Source organism: Diceros bicornis, chromosome 16 (genome assembly GCF_020826845.1).
Source record: "Diceros bicornis minor isolate mBicDic1 chromosome 16, mDicBic1.mat.cur, whole genome shotgun sequence".
NCBI classification, from domain to species: Eukaryota; Metazoa; Chordata; class Mammalia; order Perissodactyla; family Rhinocerotidae; genus Diceros; species Diceros bicornis.
The window spans coordinates 67,583,571-67,598,570 of NC_080755.1; the positions used below are offsets into that span (position 1 = coordinate 67,583,571).

The window sequence follows — 15,000 nt, forward strand, 5'->3', positions numbered from 1 at the left end:
CCTCCATCCATCCATCGTTGCCTTCCTCCCTCCCTCCTCTATCCCTCCCTCCCTCCCTCCTCCATCCATCCCTCCATCCATCCATCGTTGCCTTCCTCCCTCCCTTCCCTCCTCTATCCCTCCCTCCCTCCCTCCCTCCATCCCTCCTCCATCCATCCCTCCATCCATCCATCGTTGCCTTCCTCCCTCCCTTCCCTCCTCTATCCCTCCCTCCCTCCCTCCCTCTGATGGATGTGTGACAGATGTAGGTCCCTGCTCTGTGCCCCTGTCATTCTCCTCCCTGAGAGTAGATGCCAAGAGAACTCAGTGGCCTCTGCATCTGAAAGTCCCTGTCTCTGGGGACAGAGGAGCCGAGTGCAAATGTGGAGTTGTCTGTCTCCGATCAGGAGGAGGAGCCCCCCAGTGCAAGCATTTCCCCCAAAGTGGCTTCTCTCCCGTCTGAGCCCAGATTTCTAGCCAGGAAATCTGTATCACCTTTCTGTGTCACTGAGCCACCCCCATGTTGAATTGTAGGGACTGTCTGGAGGTATTAGATACATCTTCTCCTGTCTGTGCAGTTAGGAAAGGTCTTCTTGAGGAGGAGGGCTCGCTTTTCTGGAGGGCAGGGGACCGGTGGTGGGTTCCGTAAGAAGCAGGGATGTGGACATGCCATGGAGGAGACCCTAGGGGGCTGTCCACTCAGGGCAGAAGGGCTGGGCCCAGGTCTGTCTGCCAGGGTCCTGGGGCCTGGCCTGGTTCGTACTCACCTCTGCCCGGGGAGCGGGGTGGCAAGAATGGTGGGGACACAAGTCTGAGGTGGCCAGCCTGAGCCCCAGCAGGGGCAGGGGCCGTGGAGCTTACGTGGAGCTGTGGCGTGTTTCTACAGGGTCTGAGGCCTCTGCCCCTCTCCTGTTCTTTCTGGACTCTTATCAGAAAGAAAAGGCCAACCCTGAAGGGTTTTTCCAAAGGCCTCATAGGATCGTGGAGTATAACTGGCTCCTCCCTGAGGGGTGTTCTGTGGGACGGTGGGAGGGAGGCCCCCGAGGCGGGCCTGGCAGGAGAGGACACCGGGAGACTGAACGGCCACCAGTCATGGCAGCGAGGACACACAGAGTGGGAGGGGCGCTCACTCACGGGCCCTTCAAACCTGGTGGGTTTTTAGTGAAGAAATCTGCTTTTGTCCTGGGCGGCCCACCTGTCTTCCCCTGACAGGACTCGGGGCCTTCCTCAGGAAGGTCGACCTCTCTGTGTGGGAGGAACTTCCTCAGCCCGGAGTCTGGGGCGCAGGTCAGAGGGGCAGGTCGACCTCAAGTGGACCTCTGACGGGCCAGTTGTGTGGTCCTGGGCACAGCCCCTGCCCACGGAGGGCCTTTGGGGGCCCAGGGACCATGCTTAAGTGCCAAGAACTGAGCTGATAGCCTTTTTTAAAATCAGAGGGAAAAAACAAAACAACTAACAATCAGGAGGCCTCTAGCTGCTGACTCAGAAAATATTCCATTACAACTTTGATGACGTCGTTTTCCTTACACGTGCTGTGATTGTCTTTCCTCTGGGCAGGTCCGGTCCTGCCACGTTCAGAGTCTGCAGCCTCCGCTGTTTTAGAAACACCGGAGTCACAAGGAGACTTGCTGGTTTTCTTCTAAGTGATAGGTCCACATGGGCTTCAGTTCTTGGAGAATTCGGAATTGAAAGGATTTTACCCAAACCGTTTAAACTGATGAGTGGCCTCCTCTGGGTTTCCACCGCGTAAGGAGAACTTCGTACCCAAAGAAGTTATTCTGAAGTCCTTGTACTTAGCTGACTGGGTGGTGGTGACAGAGTGAAAACGTGAGGCTCATGCAGCCTTTCTGAGGAGGAGGGCCTCAGACCCGCCGTCAGGCCAGTTCACCACGTGGCAGCCTTAGTTCAGAACAGTCACAGAGCTCGCGAGGGGAGAAGGTGAAACTTGGAAAAGTTTATTATTTTGCAGGTTAAACAAATAATATCTGCCACTGTAGAATATTTTTAAATGTAGATAAACAAAAAGAAAGATAGGGGCCGGCCCCATGGCGTAGCAGTTAAGTGTGCGCGCTCTGCTGCTGGTGGCTCCGGTTCAGATCCCAGGTGTGCACTGACACACCGCTTGTCAGGCCATGCTGTGGCGGCGTCCCACATAAAGTGGAGGAAGATCGGCCGGATGTTAGCTCAGGGCCAGTCTTCCTCAGCAAAAAGAGGAGGATTGGCGTGGATGTTAGCTCAGGGCTGATCTCCTCACCAAAAAAAAAAAAAAAAAAAAAAAAAGAAAGATGGATCACCAGCAGTCCTCCCACCAGAATATAGAGTGATCACACTAGCGTGTACCTTCCAGAATTACTCGTGAAAACTTCCTTTGGTCTCCCACGTTGTGTCACAGAAAACTTGAAGCACATACAGCATTAGAGAGACTGGTCTGGGGTCCCTGTGTCCCCTGACTTCAGTGATTACAAACTCGTGGCCGACATGTCTCACCACCCCTCAGACCCCAGTTATTCTGCCGCATATCCCAGACGCTGTATCCTCTTATCCATAAATACTCGGTGTGTGTCTTTCAAAGATAGGGACTCATTTTTAGGAAAGGATTGCGATGCTACCATTAGAGATCATATTAGACACTAGTAGGTAATTTAAAATAATCCCTTGATATCGTCGAGCTGGTGTCAGGTTTCCCTGGTCTGTATTTTCCCCACAGTTGTGGGAATCGGGCTCGACCCTCGTAGTCGGCTGCCGGATGGCTGATCTTCTGTGGGTTTCGCTCTGTCCATTTTTCTCCCTGAGTCGGCTCTGGAGGGATCTGGCTGTCCTCTCCTTGTGGATTCGCTGGTGCCTCCGCGGTGTCACTGGCAGGCTCCTCCAACCCCGGTATTCCCTGTTTTTTCCTCAAATTGTTGCTGAATCCGGGGCCTTGCTGGGATTCTGGCTTTGTGTTCTGGCCGAGTGGTCAGTGCACAGCCCTCGGGGCAGACGTCCGGCGTCTCTCTCTGTGGTATTCGTGGTAGTGGATGAGATGGTTTAAAAGTGATTTTCAGTTTTAAATCGAGAGACATGGGTCTGAGGGTCTGGCCTGCACCCTGCTGGCCTGCGTTAGTCGTGGGATCTTACAGGGTTGGGGGGCCGCAGCCTTTCCGGGGGCCTGAGATGAGATAGGAAGGCTTTTGGTGAAGGCTTAAGCACTATTGTTAGCAGTTAATTATCCCTGAGATAACCATGGTTTTGAATTTGGTGTAAATAATCTCGGTTCTCAGCATTTCCTCCTGTGGTCAGCTATGCTCCTGAGCTGACTGGGTCTCCTGAGCAGAAATGGAAAAAGAGAATCGCAGTGAACACATTAACGTTAAGCTTCACCCACAGAGGCTGTCTTGTCAACGAGTGTTCACTGAGTACCTGGCACGAGGTCGGCATTGGGTTTGAGTGGAGAAGGGTGTAGATATTTTGTGGAACGAAAGTAAGACCTGCAATTTAACACAACACCCTCGTAGTGGTGGGCCTTGCCGAGAGGAAGGAGGCCATTTATGAAATCTCTGGTTTTAGAAGGACCAGACTCTTCCTTGACTGGAGTCATAGATGCGTGGCTACAGTGCGTAACGGGCGGTCAGTGGTGGCCCGATGGAAAGGAAGCACTTCCCTGTGGTCATCCGGACAGCCGACTTCTCAGATGCTCCAGGCGGAGCGACTGCCGGCTGGGCAGCTGGCCGGAGAGCGGGGACCTTGGTAGTAGAGGTAGGCTCAGGAAGAGTGTGAGCTGCTCTCTGATTTTGATCACGGTGTGTAGGTGGTGTCGACGCTGTGAACTGAGCGTCTAAAACAACGCTTCACACTTTCCCCACGTGAAGGAGCGCTGAGGTTCAATAAAACTTGACAGGCTTTCTCCTGGGAAACGGACGGCCGCAGAGCGCCAAGCGAGGGGTGACTCAGAATGGGAGTGCTGCACATCTTTTTTCCACACGGGGAGGCCTCGCCCACACTCAGCAGACTCCCAGGAGAGTATGACTCGCTTCCCTCATGTGTCACACGAGGTGTCCCCACCGTCCCGTCCCTGAGTGTGGAGGACAGTGTTGGCTAAGTCACCAGCAAACACCAGAGCCAGAGCCACGCTGTTCTGTGCCCCTAGACTGGCAGAACTCCCAGCAGCCCAGGGAGGCCGTGGGGCTTGGCGTCACCCTTCGCCTGGTGCCCACCTTATGCGGCCGCTGGGGGGAGAGTCTCCTGTGCACCGGGGGGTCGCAATGACAGCCATCATCACGTGAGGGAAGTAGCCAGCACTGAGCGCTGAGCGGTGGGAGACACGGGGCCCACGTGTGCAAGAGCGTCCTGCCTCTCCTGCTGGTGATAACAGTAGGATTAGGTGACGGGATTTGGATTCCTATGTTCCAGGCCCTATCACAAGAGTTTTACAAACCTTTTAATTTGCAAGAATTCGAGATTCACAGAAAACTGCAGAGAGCTCTGTGTTCCCCTCAGTCGGCGTCCCCAACACTGACTCGTTCCATAATAGCCACTGCCAACACCAGGACCCTGACGTGGCCGGAGTGTGTGCCTCTGGGGGAGGAGAATTAGGCGCTGAGGGCGGTTGTGTGCCCAGCTCTTTGCTTAGCACCTTATTAATCCTCCACACAGCTGAGTGAGGTGGGATTATTGTCATCCCCATTTTACAAGTGAGAAAACCTCTCAAGAATTCAGGAAAAATATGTGACCTGCTGGAAGCCACTCACGCTCCTGTCTGGAACAGGCTGCCTCTAGAGTAGTAGCCGCGGAGGGCTTCTGCCGGACACTCGGCCGTTGTGCCTGCAGACTTTCCCTAGTCTGCTCCACACCCTCCGGGCCCTGCCGTTGGCTGTGGACGTGTTGCCTTCGGGGAAGGAACGTGTTCTAGGCTCTTCAAATTAAAAGCAGCTTTAGCCCACTCAGGCCCAGGACTGCCGACGTTCGTGTCCTCCGTGTGGGTTATTCCTGTTTGTTTATGAATCTGCCCTTCATGTGAAGTTTACAAGACCCACGTCCACTGCTCATGGTCATTAGATTTTCCTTTACAAAGGACTGTACAGAACAGGCCCGGGGACTAGTGAACACTATTTGCTGTAGTTGATGGTATTAAGGATGGCAATCATCACCTGGAATGGCCTTTGCAGACCCTGAGGGAGCAGGCTCTGTGTTGGGATGGGGGGTGGGGCCTGGGGTTCCACATTGCCTTTAGTAAAATGCGTGTGAGGACTCAGGCAACACGCAGAGGTCTGGAGATTTTTAGAAATGCCCACCCTGGTGGTTTAGAAGTTTTTATTTACGTTTATTCCGACTACACAGTGGGTGTTTTGCGCTTATCTGTTACCACGTTACGTGGAGTTGCAGCCTCGGAGACCTCTGTGTGTGTGGTGCAGGCTAGGAAGAAAGCACCCCGGGCCCGTGTTGGTGAGCACAGGAGCCATCGCCATCTGGAGATGTGTCAGGAGCCTCAGCTGTTCACGCTCTTTGATAGAGGCTGTGAGTCTGTATGAGGAAATGACCAGAAAGGCAGCCAGGATCTCGTACCTGGATGCTCGCGTCTCTGGTGTTGCTAATAGCAATGGATTGGGAGCAACCCAGAAGTCCAGCAGTAGACAACTAATCAATTATTTATATGACAAAACATGATGCTGTGACAAAACCATTTTTGAAAAATATGCTAAAATGCTCAAAACATGATCTTTAAATTTAAAAAAAGCCAGGGTATCAAATTATATATTTTATTTAGTTAAGAGATATGCCTTTTTTTTCTTTTTTTTTTTTGGTGAGGAAGATCAGCCCTGTGCTAACATCTGCCAATCCTCCTCTTTTTGCTGAAGAAGACTGGCCCTGGACTAACATCCATGCCCATCTTCCTCCACTTTATATGGGACGCCGCCACAGCATGGCTTGCCAAGCGGTGCGTCGGTGCGCACCTGGAATCTGGGCCGGCGAACCCCAGGCCACCGAAGCAGAGCACGTGCACTCAACTGCTTGCGCCACGGGGCCGGCCCCAAGATATATGCCTTTTAATGTAAAAATACTTACAGATATACAGCCAATCATGGATATAGTTTCTCTGGATGATTTGAGATAGGTGTGGGTGCGTGTACGTAGAAAGCTTCACACAGCTTCTGTTTGTACAAATCAAGTGGACCTTAGGTACGAATTTAACCACCTGTTTTCTTGGTTACACTGAATGTGACTTTTAAAAAATAGAATGAAGTTGAAGGTGAGTTTGAGGTTCTCCGTCATCTTTACGTTCAGCAGACAAAGCCCAGGCGCTGAGGGAGGCCGTGGGAGACTGTGTTGGGCCGCTCCTCTGCGGGATCTCGGTGACCCAGGAACAAACTCTTGGAGCAGGCGGGCCGGCAGGGGCTGGGGTAGTGGCGGGGGCAGGAGTCAGCGGTATCGTGGCAGCGGCCGTGGAAATCGTCGCACATTTCTCCAGTCTTAGGTCTTTTATCTGAATCAGAGACAAATTTGCATTTTTGTGGAGCTGCCAAATTCATGCTGAAAATTTCCAACCAAAAACAATAATTTTAATTGTCTCTATTACAACATTTATTTTGTGCACCATTCTGACTTTAAACTGTGCGCACTGCATTGCTAACTCTGTCAATGAGTCAGGAGACAGTTATTTACACAGACTTTTCCTTCTGTAGTATTCAATGCAGAGTGGTTTAGAAAATACGTCGTCTGCCTGGCTCCAAACCACAAGGAATCGAGGTTTTTGTCCCTCCTTCCTCTGTCTCTTCCTTCTCTTCTCTCTCACTCTCTTTCTCTTTTTATTTTCCTGGGAGTCAGGTGAACCTAGCTTTTTATTTGTTTTGCATTTGTTTCTCTTTCTGTTACTTAGATCAACAGTATATATAAGATATCAAAATAAAATAGAATATTGGGCATTCTGAAGGGAGATGTTACCACCTTGGTCGGTGGTGCTGATGTCCTCCATGTCCATCAGCACGTTTCGCTCGCTCACCTGTAGTTTCTGTCCCTCTGGGAGCAGGGGTAGCAATCAGGGTAAAAGAATTGTGACTTCTGCAGAACCTGAAGATCTGTGGGCCGACCTGGCCCCGCCCTCGCCCTCCCCAGAAGCTGCACGGAGGGCCGTCCTCCCTCCTGCTCCGAGCTCTCCGCTGGCATGCCTCTCTCGCCTCCTGGCAGAGGTACCGGAAGTGAGTGAGCGAGGCTGGTAACCTCATCTAGGAAATGCCTCGGACGGCCACAGCCCGTGAAACTGCTAAACGCATCACGGAGCTTCCTCCATCAGGAAAACTCTCTGCTCACTGCTCTTCATCATCACTCAGAAGCGACACCGGCGTTTGATGGTGACGGCTCTTGTGCTCAGCCCCCTGACTTGGGCATTTCTCCCGTTCAGGGCAGACATGGATTCTCAGCCCACACGCATATTTATCCCACTCTTTTTGGTCAAATTATTGAATCAAACTTCTCTAGAGATCACGGAGGTGGTGCTTAGTGAGAAACATGGGGGCTTGACCCTGGGCCTCCAGGCTTATCAGCATCTTGTTGAAATCGAGTCAAAATGTGAACAGCAGACAGGAGCACGGAGGGTGGGCTCTGGGCCGGCTCATCTTCTTTCCTTCTCTTGTCTGCTGAGGACATCGGGGCTTTGGGTTGGCAGTTGAATAGAGGACTTGTAGTGAAGTGTTGCTTCTGGAATCCAAGAGATAGACTCCCGGAGGGCGGTTCCCAGGGTTGGAAGGCCTCCCCACGCAGGACTGTGGTTTTAGAGCAGAGCAGGCTGGACGCAGGGGCTGAGGGGAAACCGTCTCAAAAGGCTTCTCCCCTCCGCGGAAAGACATCCTGCGTCCTGAGAGATGTCTGGTCTCCCGGCCCGGGGGTCTGCCTCTTAGATGCTCCAGGCCGACTTCCATCGTATTTGTCGTGGTTCCAGTTAGGCTTCCAGCTCTGGCTGCCTCTACACACAGACTGAAGATGCGGCCTCTTCTCAGGGTTGTTGTCTTTGGTCCACCAGGCAGAGGGTGAGGAGCTGTGCACTCAGGCTGGAGGCGGGTCAGCTGGCCCAGTGCCTGCACAGAAACTGAAATGGCGATGGCGAGGCAGTGGAGTGCGCCCTCATGTCGGGGCCCGGACTGTGACTGACCTCTGGAAGTGAAGGTGTCTTTAGGGCTGTGTGTGGTGGGAGCGACCGGGGCAGTCTCCATCCACCTCGTGCGTGGGGTGGCCTACAGTCTGCACCCGTCGTGGCTGTAAGGGAGAGTCGGTTCCCGGGCGGGGGTCTGGGCCTACACTGGGCTCTGCACACGTGGGGACATGGATGCCACGCGAGCACCATCCTTGACGGGGTCGGATGGAGCAGTATCTCTGGCCTAATTCTGCCACATCTGAGAGGAGGAGAAGGGAATGGTTGTCAGTGTTGTGACAAAGAGCCCCCAGGAATGGGCTCTGGTTGCAGAAAGGCAGCCTGAGTGGACTGGACCCCGGCTCCTGCAGGGACATGACCGCTGGTGTGTGTGGACTGTAGCTTTTTATGGTCCACCTTTATCTCTTTAAAGGGCAAGGCCCTGAAGCATGTTCTGTAGGGAGAGTGGGTCCTTTGGTGGCACCAAGATCTGGTTTCAGCGGCAGATCGCCTCCCCGTGCAAAGCCTCAGTTTCCTCCTCTATACGATGGGGCCATTGGCACCCACCTCCAGTGCCATGAGGCGAAAATGAAGTTCCTGTGGGCTCCGGGGACAGGGCCTGGCACATGTCACACACTCTCCGTTCCCCTTGCCAGCACCGACGTGACAACCAAGCTCACAAAATGGGCCTCGTGCGGCCGCACAGCCCTCACCTCTGTTCTTGCTGATCTTTGACTCTCGGCCCCTTCTGCGCCCTTGGCTGGCAGGCTCTCTCATTCGTCTTGCATGAGTCACAGAATTTAGGGGGCTGGGGTGGGTCACTGTAAACCGCGTCTTCCAAACCCGCCATTTTATGAGGGGGCCAGCCGCATCCCAGACAGTGAAGTTCTGCCTCACGGCTAGTTAGTGGGACAGGGGAGATTAGAACCAGGCTTCCTGGTTCTCAGACCAGGGCTCGGACCTCTGTGGTTTTAAAAAGATCTTCAATTAGTTCTGGAACCTATCTTCCTAGGGAGGTTAAATAATTTATACAGGCCTATCAGGAAGGAAGGAAAATATTTTAAGGTCGTGTGTTGAAAATGTTTCCATCTTACTCAAGAAACTTATCGTGAAGACCTGACGAGGCTCTGGCCGGACGTCATAATCAAATAACCCCTGTACAAAGAGGTTTACAAAGACTTCACAAAGACTGTCATGCTACTTGTGTGGGGACATCGCCCTTATTGGCGGGAATGTGAACGTAAGGTGGTGGAGGGGGACTGCTCGTTGTGGCCCCGAGTCCCAGCCGGGCACCGAGGTTGGAGGGGACGTGCAGGCGAATGGTTAACGCTCTGCTGTGCTCCCTTGCAGCCCGTCTCTGCCCGCCCTTGACTGGCAGCTGCCGTCGCACTCGGGACCCTACGAGCTGAGGATCGAGGTGCAGCCCAAGTCCCACCACCGAGCTCACTACGAGACCGAGGGGAGCCGGGGGGCCGTGAAGGCGTCGGCGGGAGGACACCCCAGCGTGCAGGTACAGGGTCTGCTGCCTCCAGCCGTGTTCCTGCTGTGGAAGCAGGAGCGGGGCCCGTGTAGTGCAAAGGCCACGTGGCGGCAACAGCTAATAGTGCTTTTCTTTTTCTCTCTTTAAAAAAAATTGCCATTTCCCAACCAGTTGAGCTAAATGTTTTACATGTGAGCTCAGTCCTGGTTTCCTCCTCCAAGTGTGTGACGGCCAGAATGGGAGTGCTGCGTGGTTCTTATTTCTGCTGCTGGTGGGTGGGCCGTGAGCACTGAGCCTCAGACTCTGTAACGGTGGAAACTACTCTCCCGTGCAACTGCCGTGGGGAGGCGGGTGCTGTCTGGAAGACGGGCCTTGGGGTTGGGCGGCGTGGGCCTGGCCTTGTTCGGGAGGACTGGACCCAAGGATGTGGTCGGTGGGTCTTGATTCAGTGAGGTGGCTCAAGCGCGCAGCACGCAGTTTGGAATCCACCATTGCTTTGTCTAGATGGACAATGCCCTCTGTCCTGTGCCATCCTGAGCAGTCATATTTGACTCAGGAAAGACATGGGAGAGGGAAAAGAGAAGTAAAGGAGAGACAGCTTGGCCAAGAGGACGCCCAGCCACCTCGAGGACCCACCTCACTTCTGGGGGGTGGCCAGCGGGCAGTGTGGGCTGGGGGCTGCCTCTGCGCCTCTGCATCAGCTTGACCCTGCGTGACGCTTAGGTTTTAAGGTGTCCTGGAATAGGAAAACTTAAAAAAAAATATATATATATATATATATGACCCTGAAATAAAAACGTTTTATTTTTGAGGACCTTTTCTATAACAAATCTGTAGAAATAGGGTTTATCAGAACCAAGGAGAGAAGCTTGTGTCTCCCAGGTCACGTTGCTTCCTCTCGAGAAGCTTCCGTTTGAAAGAAGCTTCAGCTGAGGAGTTGGAGGTGAACTCGGCTGCAACAGTTGTTCCTCAGGTTCCTCATCCGGTTGTGTTGTGTTGTGTCTGCCCATTCCCACCACAGACTTTGGCCAAGTGTACTCCACATGCAAGGTGATGCCCTCTCCCTCACCGCCCACAGGTGACAAAGGCCTCCTTCCCTTGATGCTCACTGCCTGGGGAGAGATAGATGATGGGCACAAATCGTCCAGCTGAGTGATCAGGGCCACGTAAAGAATCAAAACCAAGGGGTGTGCTCGGGCTGACCCTCCGCTTCAGATCTGGGCTGGGGAGGGTGTTCCTGAGGAAGGCCTCCAGCCCTCCACACACAGTTCAGCCTGGCCCCGGGCAGAGCCGAGCTGAACGGAAGCCCACGCCCACCTCTGCCGCTTCCTTTGCCCCCAGTGCCACCAGCTCACAGAGCAGGGTAAATAGGAACAAGTGTGCGACGCTGCTTGGCCACGGCCGCTCCTAACCCAGCACGCCCTCGGCTTCTCTCCTAACCCAGTGCTCCCTTGGCTTCTCGTGTAGACTGTCTCTCTACCCCTACCTAGTACATTGGCCCTTTAACCATTTGCTGCCTGGGCTGCTATGCCAACCATTTATTGGCTGAGATCCTCTGGCGGGTCTGCATCAGCATGTCTCCCAAGAGCGCAGCAGTGAAGAGCCGACTGAAGGTCTCCTTGGCCAGTATTGAAGATTTGCCCAAAGCAAGTTCCATTTACCTGGTGCTGCCTTGGGTTTGGATATTTTCAGTGGTTGATTTTTCATTCTTTCCTGTCTAAAGCCTTGGACCCTCTAAGGCCGTGGTTCTCAGGGTGTGGACCCATGACTGGCAGCACCAGGCACTCGTGAGAAATGCAGGTTCTCTGACCACCCTAGACACTGAGAGACTCTGGAGCTTGGGGGTGGGGCCCTGCAGTCTGGCACCCCCAGAGTGAGGACCTTCTGTGAGGTGTCAGGCCCCGGGGTGCTCTGGGGGATGGGCTGGCACATGGCCATGGCTGTGTCAGGAGTCTTCCTGCCTGAGTTTTGGAACCGAGTGCGGGCTCTGTCAGAGGTGACTTGGCGCTGTTTCCCTGCCGAGACACTTTGGGAGAATATGGGTTTTTTGGTGTTAGAGTCAGAGCGTTCGTCACCTGGTGGTCAGGGGGGGGCGCCTTGTAACCGCGACAGGACAGGTATCATCTGCCGTCCTGAACTTGTCGCCCTTCTCCACCTGGGAAATAAATGTGAGCCTCCAGGTGGGCCGTTTCGTGGGCCGCAGCGTTTCCTTTGCTAGTACATGTGACCTCGTGAGCCTTAAGTCTCCCGCCCAGGCTCCTCTGATGTGACAGTTCTGGTGGAGACGACTGCTCTCTTGCCCCAGAGCTCCAGGCTGCACAGCATTGATAAAGAATGTTTCTCCCCAGTCGATGGTCCCGCCACAAAACTGGGCGCCCAACCCTGTCATTTAGAGAATGATGCAAGCCGGAAGGGGCGCTCTGCAGGGCACCCCGTGTTTTCATTTTATTCCATTTAGATAAATAAAAAGCTACCGAGGCAAGAAGGGCACGGAGACAAATGGCCGTCTGCCAACGCAACAATCAGCGACGTGGAGTTTTCTGGAAGGAGCTGGGAGCGCAGCACTTCAGCCGGCGCTTGGGGACGGTGTGAGGGTGATATTTGTGGCTGCGCGCCTGGCGCCAATTAATACCCACTTGGTTAGCTGCGTGCAGAAGGAGACTCATCAGCGCAGAGCGGCCAGTTTGACATTTTCAATTTCCGCCTTCCCAGGTGGAGAAAGGTCAGACAATGCCTACATTTAGCCGGGCTGCATAACTGCCGGTGCTTAACTCCCTTTCTAGCTACGGTTTTCATGGAACGACAGTGCGTGGTGGCTGAGTGGAAAAGACATTACAAAGGTGAGGAAATAAAGCTGTTCAGGAAGGAGAAATGAACGTAAAGCAGCAGAAAAATAATGGCCGTATGCCCCCACTTTTGGTAAATTATGTCGGCAAGGGGTTCGGGTCCTGGAGAGGAGAGAGCCATGTGCAAACATTTAACACTTTCATCGGTGAAACGCGGAGCTCAGGGCTGTTGGTGCCGTCTCTTCGCACTGTGGTTGAGGACTGTCCTGGGCGTCACCCTGTTGTCTTGGAGGATGAGAGGAAGGCCGGGGCTGTTTGCTTCCACCCTTGGCCAGTCATGTGGCCCAGGCCACGGATGGCGTTTCTCCCGAGCTCGAAGCCACCATCCCAAAGCCCACGCGAGCCCACTGCCTGCAGGGCCTCATGGTGTTGGGCTTCTGTGTCTACTGTCTAAGTGTCTTGGGCACCGGTGCTGTTCATCTGAGAGTGTAGACAACATAGAGAGAAACGAGATATTTCGGAGGAATTATGAATCTTGAAACAGTTTTTAAAATATCTTAGAAATGTCCCTTCAAAAATTATTTCCAATTAAATGATGGCAAAATGGTAGAGGCTGGTGATGGGTTTAAACAGAACAAATGCCCCCCCTTACAACTGAAACACAAAAAGAAAACCACACCCAACAGAAAATGTCAGCTCGCGCTCTCAGCATTTCTCATGTGTGAGAAATTAGTAATTAAGAGTTTTCTGATCTACCTGTGGTAAAGTGAATTTATGTCTATGCAAGTGTGAGGTAAGCAGTTAAAAAGAGGGGGATTTTGGGGATTTGTTTTCTTTTTCAGTTAGTGGACCACAAATTGGATAAAAATAGAATTTGCACATAATTATAAAACAAATGAAAATAGAAAACTCTCTCAGTGGCCGTGAAAGCTCGGTAACCACAGAGGCTTTTTCTGTGCTGTGAGTAGTTTTAGCACATCCTCTGACGTCAGCGGCTCTGATACCGCCCGTCCTCCCCTGTCAGGAAGGATTGCGTATCACAGAGGCCTCAGCCAGGCCACAGATCACAGATACATCGAGAAAACAGCCCACTCCCACTGGCTGAACTGTGGTCACTTGGTCTGAGTGAAGCCAGGCTTTGGCTCCAGGGCAGACCGGGACCATTCAGAACCGCCTTTCACCTGGAGAGATGCAGAGGCCCATCGCTTGGGTTGGCTGAACCACGGGGCTTTCGCTTGATAAAAACATGCTGTCCTCCTAGTACATCCAGCTAGTCAGACTTTCTTCCACATTTCTAGAAGTTTGTCCATGAAATCAAAGTTAGTGATCTTCTGCAGAGTGGAACCACCTGCAGTGCCCCAGAGAGAGAGCTTAGTCACATCTCAAGCCTTGGCAAGGTGGGAAGGAGCCGCCCCACACCATCCGCCTTTCCTCTGCATCCAGGAGACACAGCAAAATGCATAACCTTCTTTCTAGGCAGAGTCCGACTAAAATTGTAGATGAGGAGAGGACTTCAGCATCCATGTGATCTCGCCCCCCGTGTTCATTTGGGGACGCAGATGCACATGTGGCCTGCCCAGCGTGGTTCGGCAGGCTGGTGATGGGAGTGAGTGTTCAGGACTCCTTCCCGCACTGAGGGTTCTTTCCCAGGCTCTCTGGAGTCATCGACAGCCCCGGTGGGTGTGTCTGGCAAATTCTCTCTGGGGCCCCGGGGCTGCTGTGACTGCCCTTTGGGTGCCCTTGGCTCTGCTCACCTCGTGAGCCGGGGTTGGGTGGGAGGATGGCCGTCCTCTGCAGGGCACCAGGCTCCACTGACAGGTGTGCCCAATGGGGCTGCGGCAAGCAGCAGGGGCCCCGGAGTCTGTGGCCCGAGCTCTGCAGCTGGCCGCTGCTGACCGTCTTGTGTTGAGACCAGTGAGGAAGGGAATGTGGATTTCCCTGACCTTCCGTCTGTTGACAGACAATTCAGACACACGTGGCAGAGTGTATCCACCTGGAAGGAAGGCTCCTAGCCGCGGGCGGGGCGGGGTGTCTCGGCTCCCAGCTCTCAGAGGTCCTGGAGCTTTCTTTTGCGTCATTTTCCAGCCCACAGTCCCTTCTGCTCTGGGTCTGGCCCTTCTGCCATCAGTTCTCTGTGTCTACATCTGGGGCCGCTGGTTGAACAGGCAGGAGCAGGCCCCGGCGTGTCGCTTCTGACAGAAGACGCAGAGCGCCCGTTTTTGGTGCGTCTGTGCCCTGGCAAGCATCCCCGAGGTGCTGACAGACAGGACCAGGGGATGAGCGTCCTGGTCCTGTTTCTGCTGAGCCCCTGAGTTCACACCGACTGTCTTGAAGGATGGCAGCACTGAGCCCTCCTGGGCCGTTCCCTTCCCCCGTCATCAAGTTGGCTCGAGGACCAGGGTCTCCAGGTGCAGGCAGCCTCCCCACCTCAGGAGGGTCGTATTCAAGACCTAACGATGGGCCAGGCACCTGGGCGTGGGTGGAGCCACGGGTTCGGGGGGCATCTGGGGGCCGCTCACTTCCCTTCCCCTCTCCCGCCCCCTCATGCAGCCCCACTCAGTGCTCCGACAGCTGGCTGTGGCTGGTCCTCCGAGGTTTCCGTCAGTGGTTCTGGGGGAGTGGGAGGTGTCCCTCCAGCTTCTCTCGGGGAGGGG

General features: G+C 53.9%; 1 protein-coding gene across 5 annotated transcripts in view; it reads left to right on the plus strand.

Moving 5' to 3' along the window:
- Positions 1-15,000, plus strand: part of NFATC1 (nuclear factor of activated T cells 1) — a 128,073-nt gene that overhangs the window by 23,990 nt on the left and 89,083 nt on the right. For all 5 annotated transcript variants that reach the window (XM_058557349.1, XM_058557352.1, XM_058557351.1 and 2 more), the window contains exon 3: positions 9,431-9,590. In XM_058557349.1, the coding sequence (XP_058413332.1) occupies positions 9,431-9,590 (160 nt within the window). The remainder of the gene's footprint in view (positions 1-9,430; positions 9,591-15,000) is intronic.